The 24,290-nt window shown below is 45.0% G+C and overlaps 1 protein-coding gene across 1 annotated transcript in view; it reads right to left on the bottom strand.

The window, feature by feature from the left end:
- The window catches only part of AKAP13 (A-kinase anchoring protein 13), a 77,204-nt gene extending 67,928 nt beyond the window's left edge, over positions 1 to 9,276 (bottom strand). Inside the window, exon 1 of the mRNA XM_067003876.1 lies at positions 8,484 to 9,276. Coding sequence (XP_066859977.1) covers positions 8,484 to 8,564 — 81 coding nt within the window. The 5' untranslated portion in view covers positions 8,565 to 9,276. The remainder of the gene's footprint in view (positions 1 to 8,483) is intronic.
- Between the last annotated feature and the right edge of the window lie 15,014 nt (positions 9,277 to 24,290).

Here is a 24,290-nt window from a genome sequence, read left to right as displayed (position 1 = left end):
TCAGCTAAAAAAAGTCAGCTGCACATTTTTCTTCCGTAGGTTTTGTCCTCCTCCATACTTGCGTGATGACAAAACGGGGTTGGGAGGGCCTTTGACAGGTCAGCTAGTCCCCTTGTGCTGCTCCAAGTCAGGCTCGGCTAAACCTGAGAGGTCTGAAAGCAACGCGCCCGTAAAATCCGCCAGCAGCGAGGGTGCTGCGACCTCCCTGGCCAGCAGCTCCTGCTGGGGGAGGCAGGGAAGGAACAGAGCGGGTCTCAGAGGGAAAAAATGAGTCTCTCAGGAGAGCCAAAGACCTCATGCTGTACCGGAGCGAGGTCTCGAGGTGACCTCAGTGCACGGCCCTGGATGTCTCTCCCCACTTCCAGCCATTTTACAGACTGGTTTTCTTGGATGTGCACACACTTTGGACACTTGCCACTAACTGCTCCTTGCCTCTGCTCACCGAGTCCTCATACATATCCATCTAAGATCTCATATGACCCTAGTACACATACATACAAGATCCCATTCTTCCCTGCACCCCTACTCAAACCATACACATTTACACACTCGTGTATGCCACCTTCTCTCTTTTCTGCTGCCCCACACCATCTCGCTGAATGCACACAAATACAGGCCTCAGCACAGCACCTCCATTAGCAAGCAGTTACATATACATTAAATAAGGGGTGGAGAGGAAAAGAGGGGTGGTAGAGGGGTACTCTGAAGTTTGACAAAGGTTTTTGTAAGCAAATACTCAAAAGAACGATCCCTTATTTTCCAAAGTGACTTAAAGGTGTTTAGTTTTAACTGCTGCATGGGGAGTTGGTCACACTTCTGCTTCTTTCAGTGGAAGAACCATGCTGCTAGCAAGGCTGAGCATTACCTAACCTCAGCAACTCAACTTCACCACAGAGTTTATACATACTTTTTACTCTTGGAAGAGCTGTGAAGTCAATAAATATCACATTATCACCTTAAAGTCAATGAGAATCAGATTAATATTCTTTTCTCTTGAGCCAAAGCAGAATCTAGTTTGGAGCACATTATCTTACATTTAATTAAAGGCAAATCTAGAGGTTGAGTCTGAACACACACAGGAGGATAAATGCAAATTTGCTCAAGTCCACGCAAATGAATGACCCATCTCCTACATAAAATCAAATTCTGCCTCCTTCTGACTGGCTTGCACCTAACTCTATCCTGAACACATTGAGCCTGATCTTCCTTATTCTTAAACCAATGTAGCTCCATAAAATTTATGGAAACTACTCCTGGTTTATACTGATACCCACTATTGGAAAATGATAACTAAGCACCCTGTTCAATAATCAGCAGAAAACAAGCAAAGAAGGAGAAGATTCAAGATTGTTTACAGCGCAGCAGTTGATTGGTGACAGAATAAATTAAATTAGGCTGAATTAACAGTATATTTTTCCTTTAATAGAACCAGTTGACTCATTCACTGAAAATGCATTATAGACATTGGCATTTTTTCAAAAAAGATTTGAATATTTTTCCCATTACCCAGCCAGCTCTATCCTCTGCCCTGTGACTTTGCCAAGTATTGAAAATGTCTGCCTTTTTCTACAAAAAACAGTAAAAAGAAAGTAACACTGAAGTTTAAGGTGCTGTTTCAGAGGTACCTGATTATGTACGAAATAAAGTATTAAGAACAAAATATTTATCTCAGTAGCCCTAATTCAGGAATAATAATAATCGCCACCAAAACACAAACAAAGGAAACCACTACTATACACAAGCATTCCCTATGCCAAAAGGAGACCAGACAGGATTTGGGGGAGGTTTACTGCAAGATCTCAGGAAACTGGGTGGTCCACAGATACTGACAACACAAACCCCACTGCCCACTGCTGAAGACTGCTTGTATTCACTCGCGACTAGTGACTGGAGGTACAGGCGTCACGGGTTGTAGAGAAAATACCATAAAAGCACCAGAACACCAGGGCTGGGGAATGCACCAGTATGAAGTAATCAGCAATGAGGTTGTTTTGGGATTTCACAGATGTATAGACAACATGCATAACAAAACTATCCCTTCCTTTTTCCCTTAGCCTATGTTCTGCTACGAGAAGCCTGACAACGGGACCGCAGGCTGACGGCCGCAGAAGACAATAAAAAAAAAATCATTTTCCTCCTTGCCCACACTGATTATAGCCCACAGCCTCTGGGCATCCCACATCGCTGCGGCGGGAGCGGAGAGGATGCGGCGGTGTTCAGATGGCAGAAGGGAACACGAAACAGTCCCTGGGAACAGAGCTTCAATATGCAGCTTTTGAAAAAACGCCAGGAGAGAACCAGCTATTTTTCCATGCCGAAGCCTGAATGTGTTTATCTGCAGCGCAGACACTGAATGAATCATGGAAGCATGTCCCCAGGCACCAAAAAGTGAATCCCAAAGGATTTTCTGTTTGCCTGCGAAACACTCGCAGACTAAATGTCCAAAGAGGGCTTCAGGACACCAGCTGGAGCTGCAGGCAGCAGACAGCTTGGTTGCTCGTTCTGGGCACGCACGCCTGTATTTCCTGAATCGCAGAGCCACTCTTCCTGCAGACGTTTAATTTGAAACTTGCAGCGACTTAGTACGGAAGCCTCTTTGCATAAGAAAAGGACGGCGCTAGACAATCTGCGAGACAAACGGGGCCGCGATGTTCTCCGTCATGTGGCAGCAATCAGTGACCACCAGCCCGTATTCCCTCAGCTGGAGCAGAGACCTTCCTCTGTAGCATCTCCCCCAGGCTCTTCCTTCCCTTCCCCCTGCGCACCCATCTGTCCCGGGGAGTTATCCTACCCCTTCCAGTCCTCTGCAGCGCCTGCCCACACAAACCAGAATCCGTTCCTCCTTCTCAGAAGACATTTCCAAGTTGCCTCTTTCTAATTCTGCTCTCCTAGCTTTGGGGGCCAGCTGCTATCTCCTTCACAGCCTCCTACCAGGGATTGCCCCCACACGAGAGCATCCCTTCCGAGGAAGGCACTGATTTCCCAAAGCAGCTACCTGCCAGCAGCACCAGCAGCTGCCAGGCCCTTCTATAACTCAAAAAATTTAGGACGGGAGATAACCACGGAAAAGTCCTCCCTCTGGTTTTATTTGAACTCTCCTGATAGCACTTCCCTTCCATTGCACAATAACAGGAACACACTGACCTCTCAGGAAATCTTCCCCTACTTTAAAAGTTTGCACTTGACAGCCTCACTGGTAGCAATATAAATCAACGTGAAGCATCTCAGAGCAGAAGAAACCACATGATTTTAACTTTCATTTCCTAGCAAATCTCTAGAGATTCAGCTTACTTCCATATTGTTTTAACTTTGTCCTAATTGTACAAGTTTCCATTTCTCTCTCTTTTTTTTTCCCAGCTCCCAAACTAAGGTCTAACTTGTAGCTAAAACCAGACACCACTGCACAAAGGAAAATATTTAGTATAGCAATTTTAGCTTGCTTGGTGTATCATGAAGTACTTATGCACCATACTGAGCTGTAACTGACACTAGGAAAGATTTGAAATACCCACAGAAGGACAAAAATAGCAGAAAACAAGCTTCTTTAACTGCAATTATAACTAATTTGTTTCATAATCAGAAATTTTACAATTATTTTCAAAAAATCTAATGCGAATCTTAACTCTTTAGGAACTACCTGCTCCTAAAAAATTCCCAGAGGATACTGTTTTCATTGAAGAAATTTGTAGACATGACTGGAATTCAACATTTATTCTGACAAACTTTTGACTTTACAGTTCCATTGATGATGGCATCATCTAGTTGTTGCCTTTAATACCTGAACTAGAAATTAAAATTAATTTCATCTCCTTCACAAAAACACTTTTCAAGATCCTCCAAACCTCTTTGTAAAGGAGTGTGAGGGCTGGGGCACCTAGGAAAGGATTTCCACTGTCCTCTTTCAGCAGCCACCGATGGAAACAAACTCCATCTATTCAAAACTCAAGAGCAAAAACTCCAAAGCAATGCTTTGATAGTCACCTTACCAGTTAATATTGAGACATATCACTTTACTTACGAATTCCAGATTTTTTTGAAGGTTTTCTTTCTTTATTTTTTTGTAATCTCCCTGTGTATTTTCTTGCCTTAAGCTTTAGGGGAAGGTTTTATCATGTGGATGAGGAAAGCAGAGACCATTCTCCAGTATGTCAAAAGGGACAAAGTGACAACACTTGCAATCCTGCTATGGTTTCTATAGAGATTTACCATCCAGCACCGCAAATACGCTGCATCAAACCTTCTACCTTTTCAGAAAACCAGCACCGGTGACCCCCCATCAGGACAACAATTTGTCAAGGAGGTCCAAAGTGACCTCGCTCACTGCAACAAGTGTGCAGTGCTCTAGAGAACTGCGCTAAAGGAAGAGGCTCCTCCAACCACAGGACATTTTAAATGGCTGAATAAATTAGCACATTGTGGTGTAAGAGTAATGCTGAATTCCTAGAGTGCACTTTTCTCCCTGGCACCGTCCCAAACGGGGAAGTGAGTGTCTGCCCCAGGAAGGTTTTCCAGCCCTTGGCGCTGGGGGATCTTCCCACAGCAGCGGAATGAGTCCTGTTAATAACAAGCTTTAATTAAGCTTTGAAAATAACAGCAATGGCTTTGCATAAAACAAAACAAAACAAAACCCACAAACAAACACAACTCTTGACTAAAATGGGAGCAAAATTCACATGAACGTGTATCTGCCCGGGATGAAAACACATCCATTTCATCCTAGTTATCTTCCCTATTCCAATTCTACACAAGGCACAAACAGATAAAGCCAAGGTTCTCCACATCATCGTAAATATACGTCTCTCCTGCTGGCCCTTCAGTAATGAAATCACTGTGGGTAGATGCAGTTTTCAGGATTAAAGTTCAGATTTATTTTAGGGCTGCAAAGTTTGACGAGATGCTGCATATCCACCATCCAAGGACAGCACTTCCCTCAGCTCCAGCCCCCAAAGAAGGAAAGAACACTTGCAAATAATCAAAAACATAAACTGTTGAGGAAAAAAATGAAAATGCTTTGCAAGTATGACAACAAAAAAAATGAAAGAAACCTTAGCCTCAGGTAATTTGGGGATGTTCTCCACAAACTATTAGCTTAGGATGCCGCAAACTGTACTTTACCTTACGTGTTCTTGCAGATGTTTAGCTGCCAGAGAAGCCCGGTGAGGAGGGAGCAGAATAATGGACGGAAAACGCCACCCTCCTTAATTTTAAAATGTCTTAATTATTTTTTAGGACACTGGGTTGATTTTAATTTCACTAATAATGCTATGTGCCTTAACTGGAAGCTGAATGAGATCTGCTAGTCTGAAGAGCAGCTAAATCAAACCTTGTTTTCCCCAGTTAGGAAAAAAACTTCACACCTTCTACCTACCAATTACAGTTTGAGTATTCATCTACCAAGCCGAAATGTTGATACAGTCAACGAACAACTAAAAAAATACTTCCGGTTGTGATTGCTCAGCCTCCCTTTTTCAAAACAAGCCCACTTCTTATCTTCTAACCGAGAAGAACAAACTGATCATCGAAATTTGAACATGTCTCTAACTGTGCATGTATTTGCAAGGTGCCAGCTCCTGTGGTATCTGTGTTCTGTCCCTTGACAGTTATATTTGCGGTAGCAGGCACAACATAAAAAATGAGATAGGACTGCCAACCCACACATGGGCACGTTGCGACTTCCCATTTGGGTCTTGGAACAACGTAGTGCAGTCTGCTTTACCCTGCACAGTGCTGCTTAGAGCTCAATGAATCATTCAGACAAAGAGATATCCCACTTGACCCACACCTTCTCCTTCCTCCACTACAAGCTCAGAGGGGAAGATGATGTGAAATTTCTACGCCATTTCTGCATCAAACAGGGTTCCCTGTACCGGGGCAAAAACCGCTGTGGTCGGTAACCAAGCACACCACGCTTGCACTGCTGCAGCAGCAAAAAGAGCTGCAGTACAGACGAAGTCCTACCTCCAACAATGAGCTAGGATGCAGACTTACCCACTGGCTTTTGCTTTTGTATGCGGGGAGGAGGAGGAAACCATGTTAAAGTAAAAAATAACTGTGTGCATCAGCCCCCAGAATTGCTGAGGTTTTTTACGTAACTTCACAAACCACTTCTTCAGGCACAATCTAAACATGGAAAATTTTAGCACCAGCACGGCGGAACCTCAGAAGACATGTGCATCACAAAGTAGTCGGTAGGAACCAAAAGTCTTTTGCAACTTTATCTAAGAACACTTGCAATCAATGCAAATCAAATACCATCTATAAACACATGGCAGCCGAAATGACAGATGATCTTCTTTGTTCACAACTTGTTCCAGTTGCCTTCTCCGCCAGCTGTTTTTCCTTCCTATATCATGATTACTGAGTTCCCCATCTTAAAATGAAGCAAAGAACATATTCACCTACAACCCAAAGAAAAGACACCTTGTACAAGTCAGGCACTGGCCAAAATGAAAGCTGCTGGGTGCTTAGCAGGTATCTTGTTGCAACTTCATTCAGATCCAATATTTTTAATGGATCCTATTTGGTTTTGTTGTATGGATGTTTATTTGCTATTCAATATTTAACACCTAAGAAACCCTCTTACACACCAAAATATAGTGAGCTGCATAAGGTACAGTTTTATTTCAGTATTTTAATTAAAAACAAAACCAACCGGCCAACAAACAAAAAAAATCCCAACCAAAAAAACCCAGCTCCCTTGTTAAGGGTCTGATCCAGCTCCCATTAACGTCAAGAGATGATCTGCCACTGACGCAGTCTAGTGCTGGCTTAGATCCCTGGATCATCAAAATTTAATTTAATCTACTGGCTATGTTATAGAAACCAGCTAAAGCATCAAGACTGACTAAATATCAAGACCAAGCTGCTTATAACATAGCTGTCACTAGCACCCTCCTATTTTAAACATTTGCACTCTTTACAGCCGATGTTCGGAGCAGCGCTGCGTGCACACATGCACACATATATGGACACTGAGTCACTTGCAGGAACAGACAGTATAACCCACAGTTTTGAAACTCAATTAGGAAAATACTAGTGGGAACTAACGAGAGCCATACTTTGTTATAAAATCTAAGCTTTGCTGAACAAAAACTAATTTAGGGAACTAATGACATCAGAAATACTGAAGTCAGATAATCACAGTGAGCTGCATTTCAACCCAGGCATCCAGATTTTATGAATTAAAAAAAAAAAAAAAAGATTGTGCTTTTCACATAAGCAACCAAGGTTGTCAGAGGTACCAGTTCTTTTCCCAAGTATCATAAACAGATATTTCACAGAAGCAGTGTGTGTACAGTATGTCTGTGTTTTTTAATGACTTATAGGGTCACCTAGAGATTGAAACCCATGGGATTCAATCTGCAACTAACATCATTAAGATAAAAGTTCAAAAAAATACTCAACAAGATCAAGTTGACACAGAAAACGGGCTATGGTTATTTTTGCTTGGTGTCACACAAAAAAGGACACATTCAATGAAAGGGGAAAAAAAAAAAGGCAAAACCTAAACCAACATGAACACTTTCATTCCTAAACACTGCAAGTTAACCTAACAAGTGTTTGGTCAATTTTAGTGCACATGAAGTAGAACCAGAATCATTTGAAAATAAAAATATTTATCATCTTCGAGGTTTTTGTCTCAACCCTGACACAACGCCATGAAGCAAAAACCATAAAAAAGGAAGTCCCACAATCATGTAGAAACCCACCGCCTCTTCTAAGAAAAGAAAACAGAGAGAGAAAGAGAGGGGGAAAGGAAATGCTCATCCAGGAGTTAAGATATCTAAGGCAGTCTGTGTTTTGCAGTCCCTCTGGCTGCTTTCCGATTTCCATCCACTTTGCCAGGAAACTGCTGAAGCTCCACAAAGCTGTTAGGGAGACAGGACATTCCCAGACTGCCACTGTGCCATTTGGTGGAGCACATGCTAATTTTAGATTAGAGGAGGAACGCTGGGACAATTAGCCAAGCTCTTGCTCTGACCAATCTTCAGTCAAATTTCCCACCCAAACACTAAGATCAACAGCAACACCCTTCAAATATAAACAAAAGCCAGAGGCAAAGGAGGATCTGTCACGCTTTTTTTTTTTGGCAGAATACATTGGGGGGGTGACATGACAGGACATTTCAACCCCAGAAGTGACCACTGGAAATGAAAAGCCTTGACTGAAAGGCGCAGAAAAAAACCACCTGCGATGCGCGAAGTTTACAAATCCTGACACGAGTGCTTAAGGGCAGCAGACAGGGGGACAGGGAAGATGGCCAGAAAGCGCTCTCCAGAAGCATGCTTGCATGCCACGGCGGATCATTTGCTTGTGAGACAATATCAAGCCACTTCATGCCTAGCGTCACCACACAAACCCATCCGCATCCCGAAGGGTGCGAGCTCTTCCACCTGATCCCCCTCCCCACAGCACCCAGCTCAGGGCTCAGCGGGCCGCGCTCGAGGAAGGAGCAAGTTAGCAGACATAAACAAGCACCATACCTTTAACAACACCACATCTACAGTCCTGTCCACCTTGGAAATGTCGCACAGGCTGTACCGCCTCTTGTGGCGTTCGTACATTTTGTCCACGCGGCCGCAAGCAGAGGCGAAGCGCGGGGAGCAGAGCCCACCATGAACTCCAGAGTGACCACGGTGCTGCGCGCTCCCGACCGCTCGCACGCGTGCTCGGAGGAGTCCCCCGCGTCTCCTCGCCCTCCGAAGCACGCCTGCCTGTCCGAGCCTCTTAACAGGAAAACGAAAATCCCAGAGCTGCGACCGGCTGATAAAGTCTTCTTGGAACAGATTTGCTTATGCAGGCGACGCAGGAACTTATAGCAAACAAAAGGTACTTCGAGAGAGCTTTCTACGTATATGATTACTATTATTTTTTGTAGCTGCTAAGAATGGTATCAGCCTTCCTGTTATATTAATAACAAAAAGTTTTCCAGGCAACTTTGATATCCAAAAAGCACCAGAATGAAAATCCTGACAGAGAAAAGAACGGAAGCCAGACGAGTGCAACAGGGACGCTCCGAGAGGGGAAAGCAGAAGGTAGGCTCAGCCACGACGTGTCTGATTCAGAGGAAGAAAAAAAAAAAAGAAGAAAAAAAAAGGCGATCACCGTATCCAAAGTAAATACTGTCACCAACGCAATCTTTCTTTCAGTGCACAAGGACGTGAAAGAAAGAATAAAAAAGGTACTTTCCTCTTTTTGAGCCAGTCTACCGTTCACCAGACAGGAGGGCTCGGTTTTGCGTTAAGTTTAGATTTCTAATGACAGCACAGGGCAAAAGGAAAGAAAATAATGAAATAAAGCCACTCCCTCCTGGTTTGAGCTGGGACGTCACTACTTGCCTTTTTAGTACTGCACCAGTGTTCTCCCAGCTTTGAAAATTTCTTTGCAGTTTTGGGAACATGATTCATCTCTTCAGAGAGAGAGGAAAAAAAAAAAAGAAAAGGAGGGAGGTGGGGAAGAAAACGCAGCAGTTTTCCTTCAGCAGCTTCTTCCACCGCCAGCTTCAGGCTCTCGGTGTGTTTGCTTGGTCCAAAGAGACTGAGAAGCTAAGGTACGTGTTTTCGGGGAGGCGAGGAGAGGGAGAATGACTGCTCTTCCCTCTCCCCTGGGGCCAGGTGAATGACAGACAGACAACTTCAGGCTCAGCGCTTCCCCAAAACAGGAATGGAAACTTATGATTCAATCAGTGCACACACACACAAAAAAAAGGAAATCGGCCGTTTACATTTTTGTTTCTAAATGTTTGCAGCACTAAGACAAGCACTAGATTTCTGTACCTTGCTCTCAGAAAAATACAGTTTTCTCTCATTTATTCTAATCTGAAAGGCAGAAGTTTTTTTTTTTTCTTTAAAACAAAAAAAACCCCACAGTTTTTTCAGTCTTTCTAATGCTGAGCAAGGCAGCGAGTCTCTCCCCATCTCTCAATAGCTCATTCACATCATCTGGGCCCTGCGTGCACGCTGCCACATGGTTTCCTGTTTTCAAACTGCCCCCTCGCAGCCCCCTCCGCTTTCCACCCCACCCTGACCTCTCCAGGGAGAAAATCTTTCCATACTTCCATGGCTTTAGACATTCTCTCATTCACCGATTCAAAAGAGAATGGGGGCGGTAAAAAAAAAAAAAAAAAAGGAAAGAAAGAAAAAGAGAAAAGAAAAGGGGAAGGGGGGGTTCTGTGGTTGGATTTGAGTGCAGGAGCTTGCACTGAGCAAACTTGCTGCTTGTTTGGGGCAGAAAGCTGGAAATGCAGGAATTGTTAAACCCGTGCCACAAAGCAGGTGACAAAGACATTGGAAACGGCGTTATCAAACCACCATTTAATTGCAGATCTCAAAAAGCTACCCTAATCAACGCCCGGAGAGCTGGTACATCTCCTGCGGGGCTGCTGAGTGTTTTCATCCAGCCCTTCAGGGAACGGCCCCAGGCCATTCTGTAACCGCCTCTGCAACCACTGCCTCAAATTCTGGTAGAGATGCCACAGCCCCGCGTCCTCCCGACAGATAAAAACGAGGTTTTGGCATGTCAATGCAAGGAAGTTTTTCCGAAGGAGGCCTAAACCTAGAAATCCCATTGCACTGGAGCTCCTCTCTTTCAGTTGCCACCCAGTCTCCTGCCCATCCGACCATGCCGCCAGAAGCCGGCCCGCGAGTAACTCAGGGGTAACACACGTACGTGCCTCTGGTAAAAGGCTGAGGAGCGAGAGTCCACAGAAACGGTAAGTACCGTTTTGAGCTATGCTGGTTCTGACACCGCCGATCAGTACAATCGGATTATACAAAAACGTAATCACCCTCTAGATCTAGCAGGCTCAGGAAGCAAGCTGAGAAGGGCGTTCGTTTCCTCAGACAGCTCGGCTCGGTGGGGTGGTGACCAGCCACCACCCAAGGCCCACCGCTGGGCGTCGCGCTGTGAGTAGGTCCTCAGGGGCAGGAGAAGGCCGGGGACTCCCAGCGGGTCACCTCCTCCCGATGAGGGGCTCTTACCTAGTCAACGCGAGGCATCCCGCCCCAACTTCGTGAGGCTCCAGGCTCTCCCTCACAACCCAAAGCTTCATCTCTACCACACTGAACTGGGAGGATCTCCTCTCTAAGCCTCTCTTACGGCAACAACCCCCAGCTCGAGCGCTCCGCCGATGACTCTGTTCTCCTCAGTAACGAGCAGAGCTTCTGCTTTCAGTATTAGGACACACGAAATGTGGTAGTGCTTTGGGGACTTTCTGGAGCCACCAGTTTTCTCCACAAGTAATGAATCCCAGCAATCATGTGCCTGTCAAGATGAGGAATCAGAAGTGGCTGTGACAGCATTCCAGCCCCTCGAACGCTACCATAAAAGGCAGGGATTTCCTCAAATCTAAATTTACAAGACAGGAACCTATAAACAAAGCGTGTGAATTTAGGTCAGGTAGAGGAATCTGCAGCAGTCGCTGTGCCTTAGTGATGCTCTACGTTTCATTATGTAGCAACTTTTTTATTTTTATTTTTTTTAAAACCAGCACAGCAGTTGTTCGAATTTGTTTCCAGATCACTGCAATGATGGCCGGTTGGATATACGGCCTCTCCTCATCCACTGGCCAAGATTCATCCAAATGACAACCGCACAGCTCTGTCAGATAACGCACTTCACCTTTGAACCTCGGGGCCCCTCGGACAACCAGAAGGAAATGTTCAGCTCACGGGGCCCAAGCAAAGCCTGCCCTGCGGAGCAGACTGCCACTGAGCATCACTGCTGACTGCCACAGGGCATCTTCCACGGGGATGCTGAGAGAAGTCAGGCTTGTAGCTGCATCAACACTCAGTCTGTTGCGGCTGCACGCACACTTACCCTTCCTAAAGGTAAGGAGAAACGAGAAATGTCTCTAGCCAAAGGAGGTGGGGGAGACGCACTGGGAGAGAGGCTCAGTCGTCACAGCAAGTTAAAAAGAGGACAGTTTTTCTGAGCTCTGCAGGAGCACCTTTGTGTGGCCCAAAGCCACAGGTTACCCAGCGCAGGCCGTCACGGGGCAGAAGGGAACAGCGACGGAGGCGCACGGTGCAGGCGGGTGGCGAGCCCTGGCCAGGGGAGCTGCCGGGCAGGGCGACTCCCAGGACGCGGTGCGCGCCCATGCCCGGCCTGTGACTCAGGGTGACCTGCCTCCCTGCCTAATTACCCTGTTTTGATCTGGTGAAGATTAAGAGGCTAATGCCAACTGATCTGTTTGGACTCCTCTACACCTTCAGCCACAGAGAGAAACGATCAACAAAAACCCAAATAAACCAGTAAGAAAAATCCCCTTCCCTCTCCTCTCTTTTCGAATTTAAGCTTCCAAATCCCTAATTTGTTCCAAGAGTTTTTTTTCTGTGGTTATGTTCCTGACTCACAGCCAAGATCAGGAGGCCAGTGACGACTACAGACACCCGAAGTCCATCTCATCTTAATTTCCAGACCTGACTGCTGGGGGAAAGAAAAAAAAAAGAAAAAAAAAAAAGAAAAAAAACCACCACCATCATAATATAAACAAATAGCAGATAATGTGCCAGACACACTCCCACTTGGGAGACCATCCCTCCCTTCCCACGTTAGGTGGGGCTTTTGCTGCATTGTTCCAGGCTAGAAATCCTGCCTTGCACGCTGCTGTATGGACACCCGGGCACGCAGAGGGGACGCAGAACACAGGCTCAGCCTGGACGAAGCAGAACAAAGGTTTCCAGTCCCTTTTGTCCATCTATTTAAGCAATCTCCTGAATGCCATATGCATGTTTACATATAATATAGGCTCAGAAACACAATGCAGCAGACAATCAGGAGATAAAGATTAAAAAAAAAAACAAAAGCTCCAACAAGTAAATAATTCTTTCCGCTCCCCTTTTCTGCGAGTTACTCAAAATGGAGCGGAGACGCGAGCGGCAGCCGGGCCATCGGCTGCTGATGCGACAGTTCTGGGCTCCTTATTGAAACCATCTGGAAGCGCTGAGCCGCTTTGTGCAGACTGGAGTTTGAAACTATCCAATCGTTTCATATCCAAACCAAAGTCCAGTGCTGCGGATTTCAAGGGAAGGAAAAGAAAAAGAAAAAAAAAAAAAAAAAGCACTCAATTGCACCATATGATCTGTAACACGTCCAGATAAAACTCCTCCTCCTCTCCCCGCTAACAGACCTCTTAATGACAAGGAAATCATGGTTATTCTGAAACAGACAGCACTATTGTTATCTGTTTCGAATTACTTTTGCCATATAGTTATGAAACACTGAAAATGATGCAATCTGCAGAAATACTGAGGCATATTAACATTTTAAACTGCGGCTCTGATAGGAACTAATGGAGCAGCACATGAAAGGAAAAAATTCTCTCTTTCTTAAGCAAGTCAAAACCCACTTATGGGCACTAAACGCAGGAGATAATAAATTTGTCAGACAGCAAAAGAGAATAATTACAATTTAAATTGCTCTTTTCTTAAAAGAAATCAGCTTTTTGGAAAGTGATTTAAAAATTCTGTTTCTGGCACTTGCACGGATAGACAAAACAAACCCCTTTTTTTCCAAAACTAAATAAGGCAAAGGAAATCTGCACTCTAATACTGCGAAGTCTGTAAGAGGAGAGCATCCAGGCTGGATGGGAACGTACATCCATTGTGTCTGCCAGGCAGCAGGGCAGCACCCGCCCGAGCAGAAACCCAGGTGGATGCTCCAGCACAGGTTTTGAAGGTGAGCAGGCAGCTGCTGAGCGCCAGTGAGCACCCACGCCACAGACTTTGGTAAAGATTAAGTTAAATAATGCATTTCTGCATTCTTGCAAGGGGATCGCAAGACACAGAGGAGGGGTGAAAAACCCGCTCCTGCCCAGCCTGTCCATTTGCATCGCTGCAGTGGCATTTTGGTACAGGGCTGCATCCCTGTGGATGCAGCATGACCCACCTTTGCCCCACCAAGCAGCATCCTCTTCATCGGGTAGCCTCCAAAGGACAGCTGTGATTTTGGACTCCCCTATAAGGAAGAGGAGGCAGGGAGAGTGATGAGGATGGTCACCTGCAATCAGCCATCACACAGACCCTCTCCATGGCAAGTCCTGTGCTGCTGTAGCCCAACAAAATGCTTGGGCAAATTTGCAGCACCACAACAAGTCTGATTCTCCAACCGAGGCAGTTCTGACTCTCCTACAGCTTTCTCCTTTTAGATCGTTCGGATCTTCACACTAAGGTCTGGAGAGGGACATCTCGCCACACCGTACTTCGGGAGAACACAACCGAGCTGAATTCTGTATCCAAACAAACCATCATACAGCTGCAGCCTGTGTTCAAGCTCTAAGACAGAGCTGTCTAATAAACAGTTTAAGAGCCATGAAGAAGGAATGAGGAGGACTTGGAAAGCTGTCAGACATATGGATACAGGGAGCGCGTGGTTTGAGAAAATACAAAAACACCTTGAGAGACCTTCAGCCATTTCCTGACCTTCACTTTTCTAATATTTCTCAGAGACTTGGTGCACATTTCTCAGGAATTTCTATTGTGCAAACAACCTTCAGAAAAATGCCGAGGCTTTTGTCTGCCACGGAGCATGCCTGAACATCCTTTCAGAGGAAGTAAACTGCCCATCTTATTGCTCCCAAATGGTTACAGGAGAAACACATCCCACGCATGAGATTAGCAACCTCTCAGCTGATCTGACATCAGTTTCAAACATATAGTTCTGTCTTTACCAAAAATAACTGCAAATGGAGATGTCTGGCTGGCTGAAGTGCTGTGGGATCTTGGACAATGCAGCAGATATTTATACAGGGTGTTACGAGCGTTGAGAGAAATACTTCTCGCTGTCAAACCCTGGACATTTTGTATTTCCCTGTGAATTCCAGCATCCTGAAAGCAAGGAAGGGAAAACACGAGTGGACAAGCAGGGAACCCCAAAAGGTTGTCAGGGAGCACCTGAATTATGACCTGCAGCTGCAAACCAGCCTCCCAAAACGAACCTGTGCTCCTGCATCCCTGCATCCCTGCGATGTCCCACTGGAGCAGGAGCCCTAGTGGTTGTCAGCAGTGATGTCGACCTCCTCCACTGCTTGCATTAGTTCAGCTTCAATTTTGCTTCATGTTTTTCAGTTTTGGATAACTAACGTGCGAATTGTACACTCTCACAACGAGAAATTATCTTTGCTGCCATCCCAGCAGCCCAGCGCATGGCCCGCTATCACCAAACTCACTCCAAAATGAGTGGCTTTAGGGGTTTAGTCCCTGGAAACACCTACAAAAAGTCAGCTAAAAGAAAACAAATAACGGAAAACAGAGTTATTACAGGATTTGCTCCCAGTGGGGAACCCCCAGATACAAACTAAGACCCCTGCGGCTCTCAGCAACGCTGGTCGCGATGCAAGGCTCTGGGGATTCCAGCCTCTGAAGCTCTGAAGGCAAGACTATGATTTCTGGCATCTGGAAAGGTAATGGTGTAAACAAACGTGTTTAAAATAGCAAATTGTATACTTACAGGAGTTTTCAAGCCATTGTAAACATTATGCAAGTCACTTCAAATTGGTTTGCACAGGCCATCCACCAAATATTTGAAGGCCTGCTCAATCCATGATACCCAAACAAGAGAAGTCTGGTAACTTACTCTACAGAGGAATTAGAGTAAATTTGCCTCAAATGCGGGACGAATGGGATGTTTCAATACCTATAAAGTTGACAAATTCAAAACTCAAAGGAATTTTTCATTTTCATACTGGCTATAATAAAAAAGTATATTCCGGCATCACTGGGATAAGCCCGTGGTAGGACTGACTTACACCAACAAAAACGTGCTCCTTTCTATCATAATAATAAATTCTAGAAAGAGTGGAGCCTTGCAGTTTAAGGTTGAGCTTTTGTGCAGGAAGACAGACCGCCTTGCATTTGGGGAGTGCAGGAAACACCACATCAGCTTCCCAGAGAAAGGCTCGATGCCCGCTGCTGCAGGCATGGCACAGGGGCAGGCGGCCACTGCCCCAGCCTCGCCCTAACAAGAGATCGGGTCAAGGATACGCCTGGTGGGTGCTTCTATCTAAAGAACCGTGCATTTAGAGCTAAAAACAGAGACAGGATAGCAGATTACACAGATGAATTGGCGGATAAAGCCCAACAAAAATGACGTACGGTATCGGTGAGTAAAATTAACAGACAATGTAAAAATGACACATCTTTAGCTGAGGAAATTATTCAACTTTTACCATTCTTTTATGGCTCCAGTTTAAGGCACTGTAATCTAATTGAAAAGCAGCGAAGGGTCATTCAAATGAATAAATCATGCCAGAAAATGATTCAGCTTCCCTCCTTTTTTTTTCTTTTTGTTTTTTGTTTCTTTTCCCTTTTAATTGAAGTCTCTAGGATTCGGCCCTGGGAAGCCCACACGATCCATGTATTGTCTGGGCTGGGTACTCCGTGAAAAAGGAAAAGGTTATCTATTCTTTCATCTTGTAACTAACAGCCTGGTAGGGAAAGCGGTGGGAAAGCAGAGCTCGGTATGAAGGCACCCACCATATTTCCAGGTCAGTTTTTCGCTCGGCTGCTGCTGCAGGCAGGGGCTAGGAGACACTGTGGGATTTGTTTTGCCCTTCCAGGTTCTCTGTTTGCTTTGTGGGAAGGAGGAGCTCAGACCTGACCGGTAACTGAGATGCTCTGGCTGCGGCCAGGACCCTCTCTCCCCAGCAATAACAGACACTCCAGCTCCCCCTCCTACCTACGCTTCCATCCAACCAATATTTTCATACCCTCTCCCCATGTGTTTGGAAACTTGAAATAAAATCCAACGCAAACGTTGAGAGGAGGCATTTGGGTTCCAACTCCCGCCTGGGAGGTCTGTTTTAGGACCACATGAGTATTAATTTGCTCACTGTTTTATCCGTTTCCCTGGTAGTCCTCTGTAAAGAATATTAAACAAACATGTCTTTACAGCACAAGCGCAGGAAAGAATGTTAACCCTGCGGAAGAAACCTGTTTTACAAATTTTTACCCCACTTTTATCTCTCTGGTCTGAAGATGGGTATGCAAGGGTAAGAAGTCACCGGGTCCATGAAGAAAAGCCTGCTCTGTTCAGACACTGTCAAAAGCACAGCTGCTGCAGCCCATCCTAGGTATGTTCTCCTTTTTAACCCAATTTTAGAAAATGCTCCTAAAGGAATTTCAGGACATAAAACACAGGTATAGTTAACAGCCAAATATGTTGAAACACAGTCATTAGTGAGGAATTTTCTCAACTACTGACATCGTTCCAGAAAAATAATACAATATTTATTCGGTTATAAACTAACATCTGCTACATTTCTTCTACTGGCTTGTCAAAGACCTCTTTACAGCAACGTTTGCTGTTGCAGGTATAATTCCTAACTGCAATAATGGACCTGAACCCTGCTATTTCTCTCTTCTCAAATAAAGGTAGGGAGTACCCTTGCAAGCATTGGGAATGTCAGGTCAATACAGGTGGTACAGGAAAACGTTAGTTACTGGGGTTTTGTGCTCCCCTCTTATTCGCTCCGCTTGTCAGAGGAGCTGTGCTTCCATACATTTAATCGCTTTCATCAACAGATAAATAAATAAGCCTAATGCAATGGGCAATGATAACTGGGGACTAAAATGTCAAACAACAGCATTCTGTATACTGGTGTGCCCTGCAATGGCCCGAGGTGTCCTACAGATTGGGGCCATCTCAGCAGCTGCCGAGGTCGTGGTGCCGCAGATAGCTGGGCAGCTTGCTCTGGAATAAAACAGATCACCTGAAACTCCTCACCAGCAACAGCACGGAAAGGGTTGGGCCTGTTTTCTTGGGAAAAAAGGGTGAAACGTTCCGTAGCTCTCAGAAGACCGAAATCCAAAACATTTACAGACTTAGAAGCCAAAAGCTTGCAGATAACCAGCAGGGCTGACGCCCGCTCAATCGATGCAAACCAGTAACTGCAACTGGGAGGAGGCCAGATTATGCAGCATTGCTCTGTACAGAAAAATGTCCTCTCTAATATGAAATGGTTAAAGAATTTTAACTAGAAGCCCCTTCTATCCAAAGTTAGAACTGCTGACTGCTCAGCTAGTCATTTTGGCTATTATGTAGCATTAATCTCCACTGTTTCTGAAGTTAGCCTTCAGGAGAAAAAAAGGCAACTTCAAAACATGCAAAAATTAATGAAAGCCATATGTGGGATACTGTCATTATTCCATGTTTATAAGAGGATCAGGTTTTGTTAAATGGGCTTATTTAATGCAGACGCATAAGAAAAAATACCCAGCAAAAGATCTGAAAGCTATTGAAAGAAAAATATTTTCTTTGTTAACCCAAGCAGCCAGTAACAAGCAAAAAGACACAACTTAAACTAAAAGATATTATATATTTTAGTGTAACTTTGTTTACAGCTTCACTGACAGCTTATAAAATTCTCATAAGTAGAGAAATCTCTCCTAGATGTATTTTACCCTTTTGACCCTTTTCATCCCGTACTGTATTTAAGCCAGGACAACCTAAAAATCAATGGCTTATAGAAACATCTGTTGGTACAGGCAAACGGTTTAGACTTTTTCAACAGCTGTTGTTATTTTATGCTTTTTTTGGCTAGGTCAATCGGTAAGACTGGAAGAAAATATTAGCTGGGCTCCTTTCCTGACTTTTGTCTCTGTTTAGTGCCTGCAGTCAATGCCCCGTTCTCTCCCCTTCCCTGGGAGTTTGGGGCAAGAAAAGTCAGAATGCGTCCCGAGTTAAAAAGATACACGGGTCTGTTCCTGGTCACCAGCCTCAAACATGAAATAAAGGAAATACAGCTCCCAGACACACATCTGCATTATTTCACTTATTTACCTAAATAGTAGCCTAAAATCTCCTCTGCTCTAGCTGCTTTCTGTCCTGCACCAGGGAGCTAAACCCACACCCGCAGCATGCGCTGCTGCCCATCTCCTTGGCTCCCCTTCCACTTCCAGCAGTGCTCCACAATAAAACCCACATTTGTTCTGTCTCCCCTTCTGCTAAATCAGTATGGGATCCAGACATTTACCGGCATCCTCCGTAAAAGATAACACACAATATATTTTAAGAGCCAACCTGCCAAAAGGTATTCAGTGCGCCAGACAGCACTACTTGCCAGTCAGGGAACATACATTGCTCATAAGAAGACATGCATAAAAACAGAATGTACTTTCCTTGGGAGACTAACGCTTACCTAAAAAAAAATCTAAAACAAACCAAAATATCCTATTTTTAAACATTTAATTCAACTGCTACTTGAAACAGTATGTTTCTATATAAAATTCTGTTTTCTGGAAAGAGAAGAAAACAACTTAAGAAGCTTCTAAATCGCTCTAAAAATCATTTCTCAGTGTAGATTCAAACGGCTGAGAGTCGACAAAGGCAATCCTGACAGCACAGACTTTTTCCCCTTCGTTCTTTTAACAAAGAGAGTACTTGTTTAGCCTTACCTTCAAAACTTCATATTTTGCTGCCACGCACTCCTAGCGTCCCGGTTGGTATAGTCTGAATCATGCCAACCCTTGCCCAAAAGGACAGCCAGAAGGAAAGCCAGTTCAAACAGCCATCGCTTATCTACGGGAGGGAGAGCCCCAGGTTCTCAAGCGGAGGAGATATTTCAGCATTAAAGAATTCTAGGAGCTACTCCAAAACGCAAATTTTTGTTGTCTGGTGTACTGTAAGGATTTCGAGCCCAGAAAGAAGTTATTTATTTAGTCTATATACTTAGATTTATAACAAAGACAGAGGATTCATGTACACTGTTCTGGGTGCCTTTTGCATCATTTCTGACATAAGAAGTAAACCTCAGCTTCCCAAAGACAGAAAACAAGTAATAAACAAGCCTCGACAAGCAAATCTAACACTGTCCCCAGATATCTGGCTATTAACAAACAGCCTTTAGAGGTTTCTCTCCATGAATCCCTAAAATGCAGTTAAACCATCATTTGTAAAACACCTTAAAGCCCCTTTCAGACTATGCAAAAGGGAGCAAAGGGCTGCAACCCAAAATGAAGGCACAATTCCCTCCGTGCCAGCTACAGCCCTACTGCCAGCCCTGCCGTGGGCAGGGACAAGCCAGGAGAGCCTGTCCAAAGCTACCACAAGTGAGGGCACCCAGGGTATTCTTGCAGACACCTTGGTCAACCGTAGGCAAAAACACCCCAATCAATCAAAATCAAGGACTGATTTTATTTTTTTTTTTTTTCAGCATCCTCTCTCCCCTTCCCTTTTTAATACCACAGGACCCCAGCCTTTATAGTAAACAGCTCCCTTCTGGCATCTACAGGTGGGAATATTTGGAAAAGGTGTAAGCTCCTACTCCCTTAAAAGGCTCAAAAAGATTTATCACTGCTCTTTGCTCACCCCTCACATACAGGCATTTGAAGTTAAGATATGTCCACCTCCTCCTCCATGTTACAGCCAAAGAGTTAAATAAATATTATATCTTAGACATCTGTATATACATGGTGAAACAGTACACCAAGAAACACATCAGTTATTTCAGCAGACTTTATCAGCCCACCCCTGTCCATGTCTTTGGTAAGAATCACTGCAATCTGCCGGGTAACATTTTGGAGAGGCAGAAGAATTTCTAAATTCCCAAGAACAAGACCTCGGATCGAAACCAACATGAGAACTGCACCTCCAGCCTTTGAAAATGTGTATTTTGGAAACAAAAGGCCTCCCAACCACTTTTGGGCATTCAATGCGTCCAGCTGCGTTAAGAAACTAAGCAAAAGTTCAGTGTCAAGTAAGTTAGGATTATGATCTGCTTGTGATTTATGGAGGTAAGTACAGTCTCAGACAGAAGAAAAACAAGTCGCTTGATGCTAAGCAGACTCAGTACCAGGGCTCAGACTAATGAGTTAGAAGGGCGAGGCTTCACGTTCCTGCCTCTTATCTCACCAGCTGGAAGGCGATGTAAAGGAAGGGGGAAGGCATTCGGCCGGTCAATGAGCTGGGCAGCCCGAGCGCCAAGGTACTTGCAGACTGGTGTTAGTGCTCCCATAGCAGCACAGAAGGTAGAAATGCTTCAGGACAGGGAGGCACACGGCATTTGACAAAGGTGCTGTGCTTCCTGCATGGAGAATGTGTCCCTACATAACCAAGTGCATAAATAAGGTGAAACTACTATTACTGTGGCTGTCACGGTATCAGGGCATAAATCAAGGCAGAAGCATTATCTAACTAGGCTGACACAATCATAAGCCAAGCATCAGTCCTTTTCCAGACCTGAAACGAGAGCAGTGTTAACTCAGGTTAAGTACAAGCTAGCAACAATTACTCTGACTTTAGCAGCACAAACAGAAGAGAAAGCAAACAAGATAACCCAGAAATATTGGCTCTATCTGTTGGACTAGCCTCTTGGGCACAGCTACTGCCTTCATTTTCGCTGAGTACATTGCTGGCACTACGACGATAAACGCAGTATGCAAGAAGGGAGGGGGTAGTTAAGTTCACCAGTGCTTAAGAGAAAATCAAAAGGATGGTGACATCAAATACATGTTTGTATAGCTAGAAATTTAATCCATAAATGAAGCAGAACGAGAAGGTGGAAGGACAACAACCTTGTTAGCTGGAAGAGAGCAAATGCAGAAGAAAGCCCGGTTTAGAATTTGTTCCTCTCTGCTAATTCCAATAGAGCTGATAAAGTATATTTTATTAAACTATTGCAAAACCCTGTCACATTCTTGTTCCAGCCTCCATGTTGGGGTTATTCCAAAGCAGAAGTCCAAAATACAGCCCACAGTAGTAAAAACAACAAACTGGTGATGGAAGGTGAGAGGCAGCGAGGACCTCTCATCTCATCCCTGACACCCACCTGCTCTGGGGTCTTGACAAAGAAGTTGCCACTGTGAATGCTTTTCACAGCACCTGCACTTGAAGACGTCTCCTCTTCTTCCGTGTGACTGATGACATGTACAAGTATTCTGCCAAAATTCAAGTTTCCTTTCCTTGAAAGCTTTGATGAGCTTGCTGCCCTGACAGTAAGGCCAGCTGCGGCTGGCTGTGGCCAGACATGACACAAACGCATCGCTCCGTCCCCGGGGTTTCACACTCCGACTCTGCTCAGCCAAGCCCAGTTCCTTCCATACTGGGGAAGTGCTTTCATTTTAGGTATCCTATGCTTGGATACCAGCACTTCTGTAGAGACCCAGGATATTCTAATCCACCTATTCTGGTTTCACAGCCCCAAGCTTAAAGCTCTCTCCATCACCACTATATCACACCGTCCTACCACTCTGCACCACGGAGCACGCGTAGACCACGCCTGTAGACGAGGCAGAAAGCAGCAGGAAAGACATTGCCGACAAAGCCAGAGAGCAGTGAATCTGCTCGGCACGAGCAAGGACGCTGCATGGAAAGACAAACATTTAGTATCACTGAGGCTTGTATTTCATCTGGTGTTTGAACAGCAGCCTGCGACACAGCCGAGCCACTCGGGGCCTCACCAAGACGTACACATGATACAAAGCAGTAACAGCAGAGACGCCGGAGGAAAAGAATCTGAGATTTCCACCTCTGCTTGAAAAGAATATGAGAGAAGATGACCCACCTAAAAAGGGTGGGGAAAAAAAGACTGCAAACGATAACAGGCAGGGGAATCTGTGCGACTACTGCAAAGCTAATTGCGTTTTGATTCCATGTTTCCATGGAAAGAGTTTTAACCGTGCTGGGTAAAAAGCCAAATACGTTTTCATAACGACTCACACTGCATGAATGGAAATACTTAAAGAAGAAGTATTCTTTCTAATCAGCACTCTAGCTTCGAATACAATCCTCTCTCCTTTGTCCTTTACCCTTTTCTTCTTCGCACCATTGTTTTCACCCTTTGCTAGAAGATTAAGTCAAAACTGCCTTGCCTGGGGACTGCTGGAGACTGTAAACCTCCATCTGCAGCCAAGAGCCCTGCTCATCTCTCAGACTGCTGTCCCTCTCGCTGCACTGCTAGGGTTCTTCTTCTGAGAGGGATCCTAACGACAGGAGAAAGCACGTGAGCCCATAGGAGCCTCCACTATAACAGGCCAGCCAGCCTGGGTTGGCAGATCATTTAGAGCTTATCACTCAGTAGGACATCCAGTTCTTGATGGAAAACTTCAAACAACGGAGCGCTCACCCTTTCCTACAGCACGTTACTCAAAAAATTAACTGTCTTCAGCCCTCAAAGCCTGCACTGTCGTTCCTACAGTCTCAACCGGTTTAGCCTCATCTTCTAAGCCCCCATCGCACATATGGCTCTTCCATCAGAGCAAAATGTTGGAAGGGATCCCTGTCCCATGCACATGGTTAGTCCAAGGCCACCCAAACGCTTGAGCTGAGGCAGCGGAGGAAGAACCGTGGTGGCCTCCAGCAGCTCTGCCCCAGCGGTCCCCGGGGGCTTTCTCCCTCCACGTGTCGCTTCTCGCCGTTGTTCACCTCACAGGGGACTTTCTGGATTTGGCACAAACTGCCACAGAAAGCTTTCCCAAATCCTGAAGAACTACGCCTAGAAAACTTGCCACGAGGGACAGCTGCTAGGGGAGGATGGCAAGAGAACTGAAGCACCAGACCACGACTCCTCGCCAGACCCCAGAAGAAATGCACGATAATCGAATTAAAAACCTATTTCTTGTATTAACGATTCCTGGCTAGGGAGGTTTTCCTCTCAGGCACTGTAACTACCAGTGAACTGCAAAAAGGATAAGTCTACAGAAAAATGTACATGCTGGCTTCTCTGCATTGTAGGGTGTCAACTCCAGCTCCCAAAATATGGAGCATGCACCCTGCATGGAGCAGGCTCGGTTCGTTCAGAAGGGTAAAACCCAGTGACGCGATACACCAAGGTACCCATTTCTCATAAAAATGCAGTCTCCATTGAAAAGTCCACATTTGGTTCCCTATGTTATCATCTTAATTCCCTCTATATTTAGACTAGGAATTTGGTGTGTGGTTGCCATGTCTACCATACAACAGTTACACCACAAAACTTCAAGAGATTTCAAACACAAATAAAAGAATCCATACAAATCAGGAGATTGAACCGTTCAAAACCAGAGCAGTATTCTCCTCCTCATGGCACAATATGCAGTGCCAGCATTACTTTGCCGCAGTAAGCGTCTTTTACATCCATTATTTTATGTATCTGTACCTTCATGACTGCAGAAAAAATTCATACTCCAAAACCCAGGATTTTCTATGGTGGGGATCCTTTAGCTCTATTTCTTTTTTCGGACTTGGGAAATAATGGAGACCTTGCAGTGACCGAAGGGGGAGGTGTCGGGGAAGAGAAGTACATCACCATCTCCAGATCGCTTCCATCCCCAGGAGCCCCGTGGCCGCAGCGTGTTCATCCGCCCCGCTGTGAGCCA

This window comes from Anser cygnoides, chromosome 11 (assembly GCF_040182565.1).
Source record: "Anser cygnoides isolate HZ-2024a breed goose chromosome 11, Taihu_goose_T2T_genome, whole genome shotgun sequence".
In the NCBI taxonomy this organism is placed as follows: domain Eukaryota; kingdom Metazoa; phylum Chordata; class Aves; order Anseriformes; family Anatidae; genus Anser; species Anser cygnoides.
Note: the sequence above shows the minus strand (reverse complement) of the source record. Positions and strands in the feature narration are given on the sequence as shown.